Source organism: Lampris incognitus, chromosome 3, assembly GCF_029633865.1.
Source record: "Lampris incognitus isolate fLamInc1 chromosome 3, fLamInc1.hap2, whole genome shotgun sequence".
NCBI lineage: Eukaryota > Metazoa > Chordata > Actinopteri > Lampriformes > Lampridae > Lampris > Lampris incognitus.
In genome coordinates, this window is record NC_079213.1 from 4,127,119 (window position 1) to 4,145,550 (window position 18,432).

Consider the following 18,432-nt stretch of genomic DNA (forward strand, 5'->3'; position numbering starts at 1 on the left):
TCCACTTTGGATAAAAACATCTGCTAAAGGAAATAGTAATAGTAATATAGTATATGTTATGTATAATCCGGTGGTTCAAGTCATTCTTTATGAGACGGTACAAGCCTGTTTCATGCTATGTGCAGTCATCAGCTGTCAGCAGAGCTAAACAGCAAAGAACATGACATACATGTAATTGTCTCAGTGGGGAAGGGGAAGGTGCCTACATTCAAATGCATGTGATCGCTAACTGTCCAGTGGGGGTGGCATACAAAGTTAATGGCATTTGTCTACTGGCATTATCTATTTATAATTACAAAATAGATGCTTATATGTGTGTCTGCAGCTGCTGGCCAATTCATTCCTATTACTATATATTATCTATCTATCTATCTATCTATCTATCTATCTATCTATCTATCTATCTATCTATCTATCTATCTATCTATCTATCTATCTATCTATCTATCTATCTATGCCTATATATCTATCTATCTCTCTCTCTCTCTCTCTCTCTCTCTCTCTCTATATATATATATATATATATATATATATATACACACACACACATGCACATATATAATATATGTGTGTGTGTGTTCTGTATGTGAACTGTGATTGAAATCAGCTTGTTCATGTTTCTCATTATCTCGTTACTGATCTGCTGCAGAATTAGCTGCCATAGCGCTATCTAATGATAGCACAAAGTGAAGCCAACCATGCTTCCATCCAAACATCCAGATGGACTTGGCTGTCTCTTAAACCTGCCAGCACAGCACACACACACACACACACACACACTGTGTGTGTGTGTGTGTGCTGGGAGGATCATGAGGAGTGACATCAGTTTAATTGTGATGAGTCAGTCTGCAGCCTGGATCTTTCACATAGAAGTGATTTCCTCTGTGAGTGTGGCAGCTTGTTAAAGACGCAGAAGAAGAGTTGGGAGGTCATTTAGGAGCGCTTGCTGCTGCTTTCCAAAGTGTAATTGCAAGAGCTTTTGGGCTGAATGGCATTAGCAAGGATTAAAGTACCAGGAAATGAGGGTGAGCGCCCGCCACTTAACAAAGCACCAGTTTTATTTTTTAAATATGTGTATATGGAAGATTTCCTCTTTGTGTGTGTGTGTGTGTGTGTGTGTGTGTGTGTGTCTGCCTGTCTGCCTGTCTGTCTGTCTGTCCTGGGAAATGAAAGACAGAGACAAAAAGAGAGAGAATTCATTCCCACTCTTGTAGGCCTGTGTTGACGTCGCATGGTCATATCTATGAGGTGCAGGAAGTGGAGGTCTATGTATGAGGTGTGTGATGTCTGGGCAGGAAGTGGAGGTCTATGTATGAGGTGTGTGATGTCTGGGCAGGAAGTGGAGGTCTCTAGTCTGCCGTTCAGGATATTACAGGGGGTGGTGTGCAAGGTCACGATGAGTCGTAGCACTGAAAGTGAGCGTTCATCCTCAGGCTGACCTGACAGTCTGTTACTTTCTCATTTTACATTCAGCTGTGTACTAGTTGGTACTTTAACCCTGCTTACAGTGAGTATAGTCGTACAGTAAGCTTCACCGATGACCGACCAGTCGTATGAGGGTCAAGGGTCATTCCACTAAATAAGAATCTGCGTTGGTGTAGAGGAACAACAGGACATGTGGACCCTGTTTCAGCCAATCCTTCGATCAATCAATTGATTGGGGCATCCGGGTAGTGTGGCGGGCTATTCCGTTGCCTACCAACACGGGGATCGGCGGTTTGAATCCCTGTGTTACCTTTGGCTTGATCAGACGTCCCTACAAACACAACTGGCCATGTCTGAGGGTGGGAAGCCAGATATGGGTGTGTGTCCTGGTCGCTGCACTAGCGCCTCCTCTGGTCGGTCGGGGCATCTGTTCGGGGGGGGGGGGACTGGGGAGAATAACGGTATCCTCTCACGCACTACGTCCCCCTGGTGAAACTCCTCACTGTCAGGGGAAAAGAAGCGGCTGGTTACTCCACATGTATGGGAGGAGGCATGTGGTAGTCTGCAGCAGCCCTCGCCGGATCGGCAGAGGGGGTGGAGCAGAGACCGGGACGGCTCGGAAGAGTGGGGTAGTTGGCCGGATATGTCCATCCATCCATTATCGAAACCACTTATCCTGCTCTCTCAGGGTCACGGCATGCTGGAGCCTATCCCAGCAGTCATTGGGTGGCAGACGGGGATAGACCCAGGACAGGCCGCCAGGCCATCACAGGGCCCACACACACATTCACACCTAGGGACAATTTAGTACGGTGATTCACCTGACCTCCATGTCTCTGGACTGTGGGAGGAAACCGGAGCCCCCGGAGGAAACCCACTCAGACACGGGGAGAACATGCAAACTCCACACAGAGGACGACCCGGGACGACCCCCAAGGTTGGACTACCCCGGGGCTCGAACCCAGGACCTTCTTGCTGTCAGGTGACCACGCTAACCACTGTGCCACCGTGCTGCCTGGCTGGATACAACTGGGGAGAAAAAAAGCCACAAAAAACAATCGATCAGTCAGTCAGTCAGTTATTGGTTGAAGTCAGTCAGTCAGTGTGTAGCACATTTCACACAGGAGAACGCTGCAGTGCACTGTATTTAAATCAGCTGTCACTTCACGCCTGACATCGAGGAGACAATTAAAAGTATTCCAGGCTGACCTTCATGGGGTGTAGATGAACACACTACTGTAGGGGTCAAATGTGACAAAACTCATTTGCTCTCACACACACACACACACACACACACCCCGGCGTCAGCCTCCGCCAGCAGAAGCAGGTTTTACTTCACATCTTGCAGCTCGGTGGAGGAGTGGCTCTGGCAGGGAGCAGTGTAGCTGTGCCAAGGTCAGTGAAGGAGGGACGTTTGAGACTGCTTTGAGACTGGTTTCAAGGCGTCCTGTCCGTCCAGATAATCCCTCCATTCATTCTCGTCAAGGCACAGACAAATCATTCATGGAGGCAACCTTGGACTGTCAGTGCAAGTTGTGTTCACCCGCTGCTGCTCGGTGCTTCTGCATTACTTCAGTCGTTTGTCGTGATGTTTTTACTGGAGTTTACCTTGTGTGTGCGCACGTGCGTGGATGGATTGAGTCCTGACCTGCTGTCTCACTGTTGTGTTGCTGTGGAGGTGGATGTGTGCTGCGTTTTGTGTGTTTCTGGTCCTTTTGTGAGGCAGTACTCATCGTGACTTAAGAGGAAGAGGCTGTTTATGTTTGTGTCTGTCATGTACAGGAATCCACTTGTCCAACCCTTAGAATGTTGCCCCCCAAAAAAACAAACACCGGCTCCCTTCATCACACCCCTCCTTCCTCTTCATCCATGTGTGTTTACAGTGGTCATGCTTTGTTCGTGCTTCTTAATGTGTTTCCTCCTCCTCCTCCTCCTCGCCCGTGTGACGAACAAGACCGAGTCCGTTCAATATTAGATGAGCGGGGTGCGCACGGCTGAGCGGAGCCGAAGTACAGGAGCTGCTTCCAGCAGACCGGACGAGGGCGACTCAGATGTGACGTCTTCAGAGGGCAGTGAGCTGTTGAACTCTGGGTAATGTGTTGTGAGAGGGCTGCTGTGTGGGAGAGACAGGAAGGAAGGTGTTGGCGTGGCTGGCGTGTTTCTCTAACGAGGACAGACGCCACGAGGGACATAAGAGGTGTGAGTTTGTGTTTTCAGACGGGTCTTGTGAAGGATGTTCGATGGGTAGGTTGTGATGTACTCACAAGTGCGTGTCTTCCCTCTGAAGCCTGCTTGTGGGTGGGAGCCAGTCTCCTGCATCACCAGCTCCTCTAACTCTCTGGATCTGTCGGTTGTTCGTTGTCGCTCATGGTTTATTAACGAAGCACCGGAGAGAAGGTTGGGCTCGCCCTCCCTCACCGCTGCTGGGGGTTATCGGGTTTAACTGCCCCCCCCCCCCCTCCCGTGAGAACTGCGGTGACATACTTTGAGATGGCTTTTCGATCTTGGGGGAGGAGCTTAAACCAGCCAGCTGCCTCCGTCACAACCATGCATTAAGAGTCGCCCGGCGAGGAACAACCTGCTGAAATATTTAGACCATTACAGTCAGGCGGGCTGTCAGGACGCCGTCCGCAGGGGTCCTAGTGCAGCTTTTCTGGTGGGTTTGTTTTTTACTGTGAATGTCTTTATTATTTAGCCGAGAACACACCAGAGGATTTAAAGGTCGTTTCTAAGCTGAATGGGCCGTGACGACCAGTATAGATGGAAACCAAGTCCACCAGATGCAGGAGAGAAAGACTGGGTTCTGCATAGTTCATCAGAAGAGAAACGTCCTCATTGGGGGAAGACAGGAGCCTCCACATTGGGGTTTACAGGAAACCTACACACACAGACCAATATCTACTTTTTGACTCACACCACCCTCTGGAACACAAACTGGGCGTCATCAGAACTCTGCAACACAGAGCTGACAAGGTGCCCAGCAGCACTCAGGCCCAACGAGAAGAACACAAACACCTGAGGGAAGCTCTAAAAAGCTGCGGCTACCCCAGTTGGACCTTTGTGAGAACTGCAACACGTTCCAGAAAGACCAACCGGGTGAGCGATGAGGAGAAGAGGAACAGAAGGAATAGCACAGTCCTCCCGTATGTTTCTGGGGTCTCCGAGAAACTCAGGAGAATTTTTAACAAACACCGCATCCCGGTATACTTCAACCCCAGCAACACACTCCCACAAAGACTGGTTCATCCCAAAGACCGTGTACCACACACCCGGAAAAGCTATCTGGTGTATGCTGTACAATGCAATGAGGATTGCACTGACCTATACATAGGAGAAACCAAACAACCACTACACAAACGGATGGCCCAACACAGAAGGCCAAACTCCTCAGGACAAGACTCAGCAGTCTATCTACACCTAAAGGAGAAGACACACTCCTTCCAGGACAGCAACGTACACATTTTGGACAGAGAAGATAGATGGTTTGAAAGAGGGGTGAAGGAAGCCATCTATGGGAAACTGGAAAAGTCATCCCTCTACAGAGGAGGAGGTCTGCGACACCACCTATCTCCCACTTACAATGCCGTCCTTTCATCTCTACCCAGGAGACTCAAGAAGCCTAGCCTCCAAGAACAACAGTCGCTCACTAACGGCTCCAACCACTCTCATGACCACTGAATGGAGCACTAACGAAGTCGAAACTAACACCTCCAACGACCATTGCTGCTTAACATCTGATCACAAAAGAGCCATTGACATCAATAGCTCTGATAACGACTCCAAAGAGACTAAATATCTGAGTTTCATCACCAGCCGGTCAGACTAGCTTGATCTAGTCAGAAAGGCACGAACTGAGGAAGCCTCTTGGATGAGAGACGAAACGTCTTCACGGATATATACCAAGTCCAGTTGCACTTAATTCAATTCCTTTGGATAACCATGACCTGGATGAATGAGAACATTCACAGACATCAGAAGAGAAGTTTTATTATGGATGCGATACATGAGTCATCCTATTCATAATATCAGAACCGACTGAAGTGGAGAATGAAGGAGGAAATAGTCCTTTATTGGACCAGCTGTGTAGATCATTCAGAATATGTTGCTGTGCGAATGGGCGACACAGTGGCGGAGTGGTTAGCGCGGTCGCCTCACAACAAGAAGGTCCTGGGTTCGAGCCTCGGGGTTGTCCAACCTTGGGGGTCGTCCTGAGTCGTCCTCTGTATGGAGTTTGCATGTTCTTCCCGTGTCTGCCTGGGTTTCCTCTGTGTGCACCAGTTTCCTCCCGCAGTCCAAAGACATGTAGGTCAGGTGACCCGGCCGTAATAGAATGTCCCTAGGTGTGTGTGTGTGTGTGTGTGTGTGTGTGTGTGTGTGTGTGTGTGTGTGTGTGTGTGTGTGTGTGTGTGTGTGTGTGTGTGTGTGTGTGTGTGTGGGCCCTGTGATGGACTGGCGGCCTGTCCAGGGTGTCTCCCCGCCTGCTGCCCAATTACTGTTGGGATAGGCTCCAGCATCCCGCAACCCATCTCAGGGTTGCGGGATAAGCGGCTTGGATAATGGATGGATGGATGGAATGTCTTTATGATTGTAATAAACAGCACCGGTGTGGCACAGATGTTCACTACGTTGTGTCGTCTTCACAAATGCTGCTAGAGACTGATAATGTCAGGGACCATTGTAAAACACACAAACTCAAAGAAAGCGATGACATAATCAATTTGTGTCATGTGACTATAGCAGCCAGTCTGACCAAAGTCTCTAGAGAAGCCGCCATCTTCGAAACGCTGCTGGGCATTAAGTTGTTGACCAACAAGGTAGACCCCGGTCTTTTACAATGGGGAGTCATCTGTATGTCAAGTTCTGAGACACGTACCTTCATTTGCATTTCATACTTAGGAAGATTGGTAAATGGTACACAACATTGGAGTGTTAAAAGTTTGATTCAAAGGAGGCCATACAGAAAAGGGTATTTTTTTTTCACTTTACTTATACGTTGTATGCGTGTTATATCCGCCGCCTCAGGAGTCATTGAGATTAGCATGTGACCTGTAATAACAGATCTGTCTGTGTGAATCTGAATGTGCAATCGGTGGATTTTCTTGTGATTTGCAGACTAAGGTGTGCTTCGATTGGCCAGTTTTGCTGACAGCATGACATAATCATCATCATCAACAGTCACTCGAAGCGAGTATGACTGTCCTCTCCGTTGTCTGCTTGTGGGTCTTCAGGTGGCTATAGAGGCCAATCCATGATCCACATACTCTGGTGCATTGGGAAAGCGGAAAGTGGTGGTGGTTGACCCTTTTTCTCTGCGGCACATTGGAGTTCCATTTCATTCAGCTCCTTCCTGCACAAATTTCTTTCAGGAGCGCCTATCCAGTGCAGTGTGTTCCCAGTTGCTCCATCTCATCTCATCTCATCTCATCTCATCTCTTCTTCAGCCACTTCTCCGGGGTCGGGTCGTGGTGGCAGCAAGCTAAGTAGGGCACTTCAGCCGTTCCTCTCCCCAGCTCCTTCTGGGGGATCCCAAGGTGTTCCCAGGCCGGATTGGACATGTAGTCCCTGCAGCGAGTTCTGGGTCTACCCTCCGGTCTCCTCCCAGTTGGACATGCCCAGAAAACCTCCAAAGGGAGGCGCCCAGGAGGCATCCTAATCAGATGCCCGAACCACCTTAACTGGTTCCTTTCAACGCAAAGGAGCAGCGACTCTACTCCAACCTCCCTCTGGATGTCCGAGCTCCTCACCCTATCTCTAAGGCTGAGCCCAGACACCCTACAGAGGAAGCTCATTTCATCCGCTTGTATCCGCCATCTTACCCTTTCCGTCACTACCCAAAGCTCATGACCATAGGTGAGGGTTGGGACGAAGATTGACTGATAAATTGAGAGCTTTGCCTTCCGGCTCAGCTCCCTCTTCACCACAACGGTCCGGTACAACGTCCGCATTACTGCTGATGCTGCACCAATCCACCTGTCAATCTCCCGCTCCATCCTACCATCACTCATAAACAAGACCCAGTTGCCCGATGTGATGAGGAATTTCTTCAGACTGGTCTTTATATTGTCTTTGAAACGTTTCTTTTGCCCGCCGGGAGCTTGCTGACCTTCCTGCAGCTGGGGGTACAGGATCTGCCGGTTGTTTTGGAAACCCCCCCCCCCAGTTTTATCTGGCCAATTATCGTACTCTTCCGAGCCATCCCGGTCGCTGCTCCACCCCCTGTGCTGATCTGGGAAGGGCTGCAGACTACCACATGCCTCCTCCAATGCATGTGGAGTCGCCAGCTGCTTCTTTTCACCTGACAGTGAGGCGTTTCACCAGGGGAACCTCACCCCCGAACAGGCGCCCCGACAGACCGACCAGAGGAGGCGCTAGTGCAGCGACCAGGACACATACCCACATCTGGCTTCCCACCCGCAGACACGGCCAATTGTGTCTGTAGGGACGCCGGAGGTAACAACGGAGATTCAAACCACCGATCCATGTGTTGGTAGGCATCGGAATAGACCGCTACACTACCCAGATGCCCAGGATCTTCCAGTTTTGCTGACAGTATGACATCACATGGTCATACATTGTAAGTGCCGCCATCTTTATTATTTCGAATTGTTCTATTCCAAACTGATAGAGAGTACCATCTGCACTGTAATTCATACTATTACAAGTTCAATTGTCTCTGGTGACATGTTGGTCTAGAAGGCTGTCGGTGTGTGTGTGTGTGTGTATTAGCTTCAGTTTTCTCTCCGATCTGTCTGTGTGCACACGCCGTCTTCCTGACCGGCGGTCTCGCTCATTGTGTCGTCTCATTGTCACGAGCAGCGACTAAGCTCGTTAACTGACATGACTTCGGAGAAAGGATTACAATAAAAGAAACACACCCGAAAGCCAATGGGTGTGTTTGCTTTGTAATTAAGATTCCCCGCTAAGCCTGGGGGGCTTCAATTAGTTCATTTCTTGGCGAGGAACGGCCCAAGAAAATGTTCTAATCATATTAACCACAGTTCAAACTAATTAGTGTTTTTTTTTTCCATTTCTGAAGAAGGAGATGTGTCACTATTGTGCCGGAGAGGAAGGAGGGAGGCTTACGATGTGTCACAGCAAGGAAAAGAAAGAGGAAAATTAATTTTCATGTTTGGATGAGTCGGAAGGCGGTGGGCTTTGTGACAGCCATCTGTTGGTGTTCCCAAACATCTTGAGCGTGTTCACCACGCTCCGCTTTCACACCGCGGACACCTTCGGCGGTAGAGGTTATCCAGTCCGTTTGAGAATAGCTATGTTTGAAACATAACATGAAAAGAAAAAAGGAAGAACTAGAAGACTGTTAGAAGGTAGAAAGCGAGATGAGTAGACGGAGGAGCGAGACGGGATTAGAATATGCAGGTTTGCATCTGGACATCTGAATCCAAACCTGCGTTTGATGAATCAGGCGTAGCTGCTAGCATTTAAGCAAACCTGCATCCTATTTGAAATGAGTTCTGTTACTTTTTAAGGGAAAATACAAAACAAAAAGAACAGAATTAGCGTTGCTTTATTTCCTCATGTGTGGACAGAGCGGTACTTTTAATTATCATATCAGCCAGCACTCTCCCTCTACCAGTCATGGTGCCAACATTCAAGTTTCCCACTCTCACCTCCACACTCTTACCCTTCCTCCTCCCCCGCTGCCTCTGGACATGCCTTCCCCCTCTCCTTCTCCTTCACCCAGCTGTTGCATAGTTTCCACCGGCACCCTGCTGGCCTACAGTACCGGTGGTGGTCGTTGGTAACCCGGGCCGTGACCGATCCGGTATGGAAATCTTATTTATGATCCGCATATTTGATTCGGCAAAGATGTTACACCGGATGCCCTTCCTGACGCAAACCTCCCCATTTATCCAGGCTTGGGACCGGCACTAAGAATGCAGTGGCTGGATTACTTCTTTTTTTTTTTTAAATTTATTTCTAGTTTTTCCCCTTATCCCACCCAATTAACCCAATGGCATATGGCCGGAACGCTTGTCGAATAATTCCCCTGGCTCACGTTTCCACAGGAAGGAGATAGTCCTAACACCAGCTTCCTTCAAACTCATGTCGGCTGCTCTCGCTATTTTAAGCCTCGCATGGGTTGCATTACCTTTAGGCCAGGAAGGAGACGTAGGGATGCAGTGGTTAGCGCGGTTGCCTCACAGCAAGAAGGTCCTGGGTTTGAGCCCCAGGGTAGTCTATCCTTGGAGGTCGTCCTGGGTCGTCCTCTGTGTGGAGTTTGCATGTTCTCCCCGTGTCTGTGTGGGTTTCCTCCCACAGTCCAAAGACATGTAGGTCAGGTGAATCACCGTACTAAATTGTCCCTAGGTGTGTGTGAGTGTGTGTGTGTGTGTGTGTGTGTGAATGTGTGTGTGTGTGTGTGTGTGTGTGTGTGAGCCCTGTGTGATGGCCTGGCAGCCTGTCCAGGGTGTCTCCCCACCTGCTGTCCAGTGACTGCTGGGATAGGCTGCAGCATCCCGCGACCCTGAGAGCAGGATAAGCAGTTCGAATAATGGATGGATGGGCTATTTCAAATTAGAAACAGAGTTGGTGAGGCAAAAGGTGCAAGATAACGTTTATGTAGCCTAAGTAAACATGAAATTCAATTTCTCCAATACTGATAGCAGAACTGTTAATGTCGGAGATTATCAGCACTCATACTTCGTTTCGGTACCCATTCCTAGTCTGGAGTGCCACCAAGTCCTCTGTGATTGGTTCGTTTCATTGCCATATCGTTGGTTTTGTCCCCTCGCTGTCCGTCACCATCAGGTAGCAGGGCTGCTCCCCGAGGATGGGATACGGAGTGGGATTGAGGTGTCGGGGGTGGTCAGTTTGAGGTCAAGGTAAACTTCCGCCCGTTGCCTTTGAAAGCTTTGACTTGCCAAGCGTAAGGGTAACTTTACATCAAGTTGTCAAGTGGACCCGGTGAACGGTCCCTGTCACGCCAGCGCTCTGACCCTCCATTTGCTAATGAATTATGCGAGTCAGTGAGCAGAATGAGAGGCTGCTGTTAAACACCGCAGAAACACAGACAAACTTACAAAGTCACTGGATTAGCGAAGTAAGGCTTCTAAAGAAAAGTAAACTCATGGTAGAAATACATTTAGGGGGATAGATTTTGATGTAAACGAGTGATTCATGCTAATGACATAAAATAAAGAGTCTATCCAACTCAGAGCTACGTGTCTGGAAGTCAGTTTTAATCAGGATGTCCTCATCATGGAGGACTCCATGTAAACTATGTGAAGGTGTCAGAGAAATCCCCCGGATGGCTTGTGTAAACGCTCTGCCGTCACGTTGGCTCAACACACGGCCAGTAAGAGTGGGAGCACTGGGATGACAGCTCATCGCATCAAGTGTTTCTTAAAGGACAGTGTTAGTCTGATTCATAATAATAACTTTATTTATATAGCACTTTTCTAAAACAAGGTTACAAAGTGCTTTACAAAGAAATAAAACCAGACAAGGCAAAAATAAGAGTAAGACCAAATAAGTAAGAGTAAAAATAAAAACAGTTTAAATAAATAAAAACATATCAAACATATGTAAAAGCTTTCATAAAAAGAAAAGTTTTAAGACGAGATTTAAAAGAAGCTAGAGACTTGGTTTGTCTTACTTCAACTGGAAGAGAGGTCCATAGTGTGGGGGCTCTAACAGCAAAAGCCCGATCACCCTTTGTAACAAACCAAGACCTGGGAATAACCAGCGGGGCTCCATCTGCAGATCTTAATGGTCGAGAGGGTGTATACCAGGTCAATAAATCACACATGTATGTAAGAGCAAGACCATTTAAAGCCTTAAAAGAGAGCAATACATTTTTAAAATCAGTTCGAAATATAACGGAGCCATAGTAGGGAGGCAAGCACAGGAGTGATATGGTCATGTCTCTTTGTCCTGCTAATGAGCCGAGCAGCAGCGTTTTGTACCAACTGCAGACCGTGGAGAGAGCCCTTGCCGATACCTGAGTAAAGTGCATTACAATAGTCAAGCGGAGAATAGATAAAAGTGTGTACAACTTTTTGCACATCAGCAATTGATAAAAATTACCTAATTTTGGAGATTAACTTGAGCTGGAGAAAGCATCACTGAACAGTATGTTTGATATGATTATCAAAACCAAGGTTAGCATCAAATATTACCCCAACATTCCTAGCAGCCTGCTTAAGACTACCTGACAGACCATCAAGATTAGTAACAGAAGGGCAGATGGCATTTTCGGGACTGAACAGAATGACCTCAGACTTATCATCATTTGAGAACATTTTTGGACATCCAAGATTTAATGTCAGTGGCAAGTTGTGAGATTTGCCAGGGTGCTAGGGTCTGTGGGTTTTAGTGACATGTATAACTGCATCATCAACATAAAAATGGTAAAGCACATCATGATTTTGAATGACCTGGCCAAGGAGCAGCATGTATATAGAAAAGAGAAGGGGGCCAAGAACTGAGCCTTGAGGGACACCACAACTTAACTGAGCCATCGAGGGAGTAGAGTTATCCAGAACAACAGAAAAAGTTCTGTTGATGAGGTAAGAGTGTAATAAGCTAAGAGCCGAGCCTTTGATGCCAACCCAAGTCTCTGGCTCTCTTCCCAGTCACTTTCCACCATATGGTCTGTGGAAGTTGATTTGGGCATGGTGTGTTTTGTCTCTTCTGTATTAAAGAGTGACATTGGTGGAGTTTCTCAGCATTGAGTCTATGTGACGTCACGCATCACTCTTCCATCATACTGCATGGTGCACCCTAGTGACATTACAGCAGACATACAGTAACTCTCACTACTGTATCACTGATAGACAAACAGGACTCAGGCTTTTCTTACAGGATCTCAATATTACAAAATACCAACCCAGCCATGCCTTTAATTCCTGTTTACATATTTAACTGTATTTTATTTACCGTGCATGTGTAGACATTATATTTTCTATTCCATTAATTGGAAGGAAGACAGGGGTGAGTGCTTGTGGTGCTTGATGTCAGACTCTCGCCACAAAATGGGCAAAGTGTGTCTTTTGGGTGAAACTGAGCTTTGTCAAACAGTATGGTCACAAATTGAAATGGTTTCAGTTTTGCCCTGACATGGAACATACATATTCTTCGATGATAGGACCCATCTCCGCTGTCCACATGTGGGTCTGAACGGCAGCAGGAGGGTGATGGTGGTCATTTATTCTGCCGTGTGACATGTTATTCAGTGTAAGACCATCACTTACACCGTCATCCCGTAATAGCTTTCAAATAGAGGCAAAAACTGAAATGGGAAAATGACATATTGAGTTTGGCAAAATGAGAAATTGACCATTAAGTTCATGAAGGAAAAAAAAAGTATTGACCTTCTTCCTTGCTCTCATTGTTTTGATTTTTTCATCATAATGAAATGATGGAAAGCAGCAATTTCTGCATAATAGCCCCACCTTAGAAAAGGCTGATGAGAAATTGGGGGTAATTAATTTTTCTTCTTAAAAACGATTCTCACCGTTGTATTGGAGAGATACTGGAGTAACAGTTTTACATTTTACTCAGGTCAGACTCATTAGTCATTTAATACAATAAAAAGTGTATTTAACAAATGTTAAATGGATTGACTTGTGGCATCCAGGTGGCATAGCAGTCTATTCTGTTGCCTACCAACACGAGGATTGCTGGTTTTAATCCCCGTGTTACCTCTGGCTTAGTCAGGTGTCCCTACAGACACGACTGGCCATGTCTGCGGGTGGGAAGCCGGATGTGGGTATGTGTCCTGGTCGCTGCACTAGCACCTCCTCTGGTCGGTCGGGGTACCTGTTTGGGGGGGGGGGCTGGGGGGAATAACTTGATCCTCCCACGCGCTACGTCCCCCTGGTGAAACTCCTCACTGTCAGGTGAAAAGAAGCAGCTGGTGACTCCACATGTATGGGAGGAGGCATGTGGTAGTCTGCTGCCCTCCCCGGATCAGCAGAGTGGGTGGAGCAGCGACCGGGACGGCTCGGAAGAGTGGGGTAATTGGACAGGTACCATTGGGAATTGTTGAAAAGGGGGGGGGGGGGTCCAAAAAAAAGAAGAAGTGGACCTGTGGTTGTTGATGGGTGGGTCCTGACAGCGGAACCAGTTCTGTGCTGCATCAGTGGAGGTTTGGGTTTCAAGGCCATGTCTCTGTAGACTTGCTGAGACGCTGCAGATCCCTCACAAGTGAAAACTGATGACATGTTCCCTTTTCTCCCACACTCAGGCATCGCTCGCTGTTCACCGCTGTCTCTTTGAAAATGGTTGAACTGTTTTTTTGGGGCTCCTCTCCACCACCGCCACCACTGCCACGACCAGCACCACTCCTCTGACTCTGAAAGTACAGCATTAAACTTCTAATTACAGCATATGATGAAGCAAATGAACGGCATGCATGTTTCTGAGGGTTTTTTTGTGGAACAGCTGTTATTGGTATTGATTTTTTTTTTCAGAGCTAACTTGAGAAAATCGATCGCTCCATTATCTCCCTCTGATACCGCCATCCATCCTCCTCCCGCTCTTCACCCACGCATTTCTGCCCAGCCAAGCCACCGCTCGCTCATTTTTAAGTTCATTTCATTTTTAAATTCATTTTTCCTTCGGCCCGCAGATTTCATCTCGGTCTTGGATGAATTATAAATGGTGGGCCTGAGTTGATGGCAGCTTGGTGGAAAGGCGTAATTAGCTTGGAGGGGTCCGAGATGTGGGGCGGGACTGTTTGAGTACAGGGAGGCTGGTTTATATGGGAGACAGACGGAGATACTTTCTGAAAGATGATGAAGGTAAAACTCAGACATAAATGATATCGTTACTGTTTGTGTCCTGTCTGTCTTCATCTCTCTCTCTCTCGATCCAAATGAACTCGAACATTGCAAAATAATCCTGTGACAGTATGACAACAAACAATGAAGAAGTAAGAAAAACTTGTGTGCACTTGTAAGCATGTTGGCATTGCAATGTCTTTTTAATTAAGTTCCCTGTACATTCACAGAGCCCCCCCTGCTCTCTCTCTCTCTCTCTCTCTCTCTCTCTCTCTCTCTCTCTCTCTCTCTCTCTCTCTCTCTCTCTCTCTCTCTCCCCGTAATACACGCACACATACATACACACACACACACACACACATATATATATATATATATATATACATACATACATACATAAGCACTGTCATCATAGCTGCAGTTCATAGCTGTAGCTGGTTTCCATGCCAACAAACTGTACCAAGTAATCTACGTGTGTGTGTGTGTGTGTGTGTGTGTGTGTGTGTGCAGACTGACTAATGGCATACTAATTGTGTGTGTGTGTGTGTGTCTGTGTCTGTGTGTGTGTGCGTGCAGACTGACTAATGGCATACTAATTGTGTGTGTGTGTGTGTGTGTGTGTGTGTGTGTGCAGACTGACTAATGGCATACTAATTGTGTGTGTGTGTGTGTCTGTGTCTGTGTGTGTGTGCGTGCAGACTGACTAATGGCATACTAATTGTGTGTGTGTGTGTGTGTGTGTGTGTGTGTGTGTGTGTGTGTGTGTGTGTGTGTGTGTGTGAGAGAGCGAGAGAGAGAGGGAGAGAGCGGGAGAGAAGCACAGTAAACGACAACAGGGCCAGTTTGCTAACTGATTGTAGTTAAAAGTGATTTCCCGGAGGGGAAATGAAGAAAATGGTTTTTGCAAGGAAGTCAAATATATGGTCAGAATTGATGCACCTTACTTTTATTTTAATTTTATTATGCAGCATGGTGGTCCAATGGTTAGCACTGTGGCTTCTCGGCAAGAAGGTCCCGAGTTCGAACCCCAGGCCGTCCCAGGTCATCCTCTGTGTGGAGTTTGCATGCTCTCCCCATGTCTGCGTGGGCATAGGTGGTTGATTACACAACCATAGCAAACCTGTGTATAGTGGTGACGTAGCTGTTGTGCAGACATGCTTTCCTCCAATGTCCTGCTGTTCCATTTACTTCTTCTGGGTTTTTTTTTGTTTGTATTTTTTAAAAGTTTTTGTGTGAGTGATGTCTGCAAGTGCTAGAAGCTGCTGTGAACCAGAGTCAGATTCCTCGTGTGCACAGGCACACTTGACCAGTAAAGTTGATTCGGATTCTGGTTTCTATATTTTATTTATTATTCTTTTTACTTTGTATTCAGCGGCACGGTGGCGCAGTGGGTAGCACGGTCACCTCACAGAAAGAAGGTCCTGGGTTCGAGCCCCGGGGTAGTCCAACCTTGGGGGTTGGACTACCTGTCCACCTTCCCAAAGTCCAGCCCAACCTCCTGTTCAGCGGGTCAGTCCGGACTAAGACAGTTTGCATGTTCTCCCCGTGTCTGCGTGGGTTTCCTCCAGGGGCTCCGGTTTCCTCCCACAGTCCAAAGACATGTAGGTCAGGTGACTCGGCCGTACTAAATTGTCCCTAGGTGTGAATGTTTGTGTGTGTGTGTGTTTGTGATGGCCTGGCGGCCTGTCCAGGGTGTCTCCCCGGGGGCCTGCCGCCCAATGGCTGCTGGGATAGGCTCCAGCATCCCCGCAGTCCTGAGAGCAGGATAAGCGGTTTGGATAATGGATGGATTCTTTTTCCTTTTTATTTTTACTATTTACTGTTAATGTTTCCCTCTTGCACCAACATACCAAGTCAGATTCCTGGTATGTTCTTGTACTTGACAGTAAATATGATTCTGGTTCTGATTCTGAATCCTCTGTGCTGTGCCAAACAGAGAGCGAATGGAAACCATCGCTGCCTGAACGTTACGGCCTTCATCCAGGGTGTTCAGACTCTCTCAGCATTCAGAACCATGCCGACATGGCTTTGCCAGTTAGCATCAATTTATTCAATCCCACGATGAGACTTAATGAGAGACCTGATGAGTAACGAGCTTGAGCCCATTACAGAAAAGAACTCAATCACCCACAAGTCAGTGGGTCTCAGATAAGGATTCAGAATGAGTCACAGCCGTTCGATTAGCCTAACGACACCGTTAAGCAGGATGGATGAGCCGGGTCTGGATGTTCATTGGACGATGAGCGTGTCAGTCACTAGCTCATTGCTAGTCACTACAGGCTTCAGTGTGTCCTTTGTCAAGTCCCGCCCCTCACCCACGCTGCTTTGGTTACTGTTGCTAGGTTAAACAAACAATAGCCTGAGAGAGTCCGTTTCCATTGAAAACACCTGTTGGTTTAATTGGCTTTCACTTCTGTTTACTTGAAGCATTTCTTTTAAAAAAAAACAGTGATTAATAACCGTTCAGGTGGAGTTACGGTCATACTGCACGAATTTTAAGAAAACTTGTGAAAAGTCGTAGGTAATTTTTGTGACGTCTAACTGATGGTCGCCGCCTTGGGTGCTAACGCTAATGCTAACTGTCTCCAACCCACAGAACTACCTGTCCACTATCTGTCTGTGACCAGTTTTGGCGTCTGAAATAAGTTCTCAGTGTCGCCAGCAGGGCCGTCAGTGTGCCGCGGCGTGTTGTTTACATGAAAACACGTTCACCACCTCTACTCGCTGAATAACTGACCTGGGTTAAAATGGAAAGGGTGAATGGATGAAAACTTTAATGTCATTACACAGTCCTTCCTCGCATGTCAGTCCATGCTTTGGGCCTTTTCTGGAATACGGACGAGCACTTTGTGGTGCAAAAAGAAGACAACGTGCACGATGGCGATATAGAAGAACATAGTGAGGGCAATAAAAAGATGTGTTAAAACTGGAAAATAATCAAAGACAAATACTAATGTCTTCCTCCTCCTCTTCCCCCTGAACTGTAGCTGGGACGACAGCAGTTCAGTGAGCAGCGGTCTGAGCGACACACTGGACAACATCAGCACCGATGATCTGAACACGCCTGCCTACGCCGTCGCCGGCTCCTCATCTTCACGCAAGAACAAAGGAGCACAGGTGGGCCAGCCTGAAAGTTCCCGCCGAGAGAGAGCCGTCCCTGCGCCAGGCGCCAATCAATGATGTCACCGCACGGGCGTCCGGGTAGTTTAGCGGTCTATTCCATTGCCTACCAACACGGGGATCGCTGGTTCGAATCCCCGTGTTACCTCCGCGTCCCTTCAGACACAATTGGCCGTGTCTGTGGGTGGGAAGCCGGATGTAGGTATGTGTCCTGGTCGCTGCACTAGCGCCTCCTCTGGTCGGTCGGGGCGCCTGTTCGGGGGGGAGGGGGGGGCTGGGGGGAATAGCGTGAACCCCCCACGCGCTACGTCCCCCTGGTGAAACTCCTCACTGTCAGGTGAAAAGAAGCGGCTGGTGACTCCACATGTAGCGGAGGAGGCATGTGGTAGTCTGCAGCCCTCCCCGGATCAGCAGAGGGGGTGGAACAGCGACCGGGACGGCTCGGAAGAGTGGGGTAATTGGACGGGTATAATTGGGGAGAAAAGGGGGGGGGGGTCAAAAAGATGTCACCGCACAAATATGATGTTGTCGTCTTTTCATAAGTTTGTGTCCAAATTATTGTAAACCGTCAAGTCAAGTAGTTTTTATTTGTCCCCAGAGGGGCAGTTGTGTAGTAGCGGCAACATTCAAACACACAAACACTCCACACAACACATAAGGCAAATAAATACAACATGTAGTGAGGAGAACAAAGCCAACAAAAACCGGTGCAGCAGTAAACAGTGTTTATCCAGGTGGCGCTGTCTTACCATTATTATACTGGTGCAGCCCTGGAGATTTACATAGAAAGAAGCGTCCTTCTCGGTATTTTCAGTTCCTGGTGTGTTTTAGATGATCGCATTTTTCCATCACACGCAAGTCTCCTACAAAAGCCAAGTACACAAGGTGCCATGAAGCAGTAGACGTCGATGAGCCTCGTTTGAGCCTTAACGGACAAGTTCCTCATCATGCTCGTTATGTGTGTTTGCTTGAAATGGAGACCAGTCTGGATGTAAGCCCTAAAACACAGCCGGGGGAGTTGGCAGTCGAGGAAAAAGGCGTTGGGTTGTCAGTCCCCCGGGGTTACGGTAAATTTAGCCAAGTACCTTTGGCCCCTCATGAAAAGACTCAACACACCAGGCCCCTGTGGGACTTTGGTGTTGCT

The 18,432-nt window shown here is 47.7% G+C and overlaps 1 protein-coding gene across 1 annotated transcript in view; it reads left to right on the forward strand.

Moving 5' to 3' along the window:
• nav3 (neuron navigator 3) overlaps positions 1-18,432 on the forward strand; it is a 296,390-nt gene that overhangs the window by 208,755 nt on the left and 69,203 nt on the right. Inside the window, exon 14 of the mRNA XM_056275775.1 lies at positions 17,156-17,285. Coding sequence (XP_056131750.1) covers positions 17,156-17,285 — 130 coding nt within the window. The remainder of the gene's footprint in view (positions 1-17,155; positions 17,286-18,432) is intronic.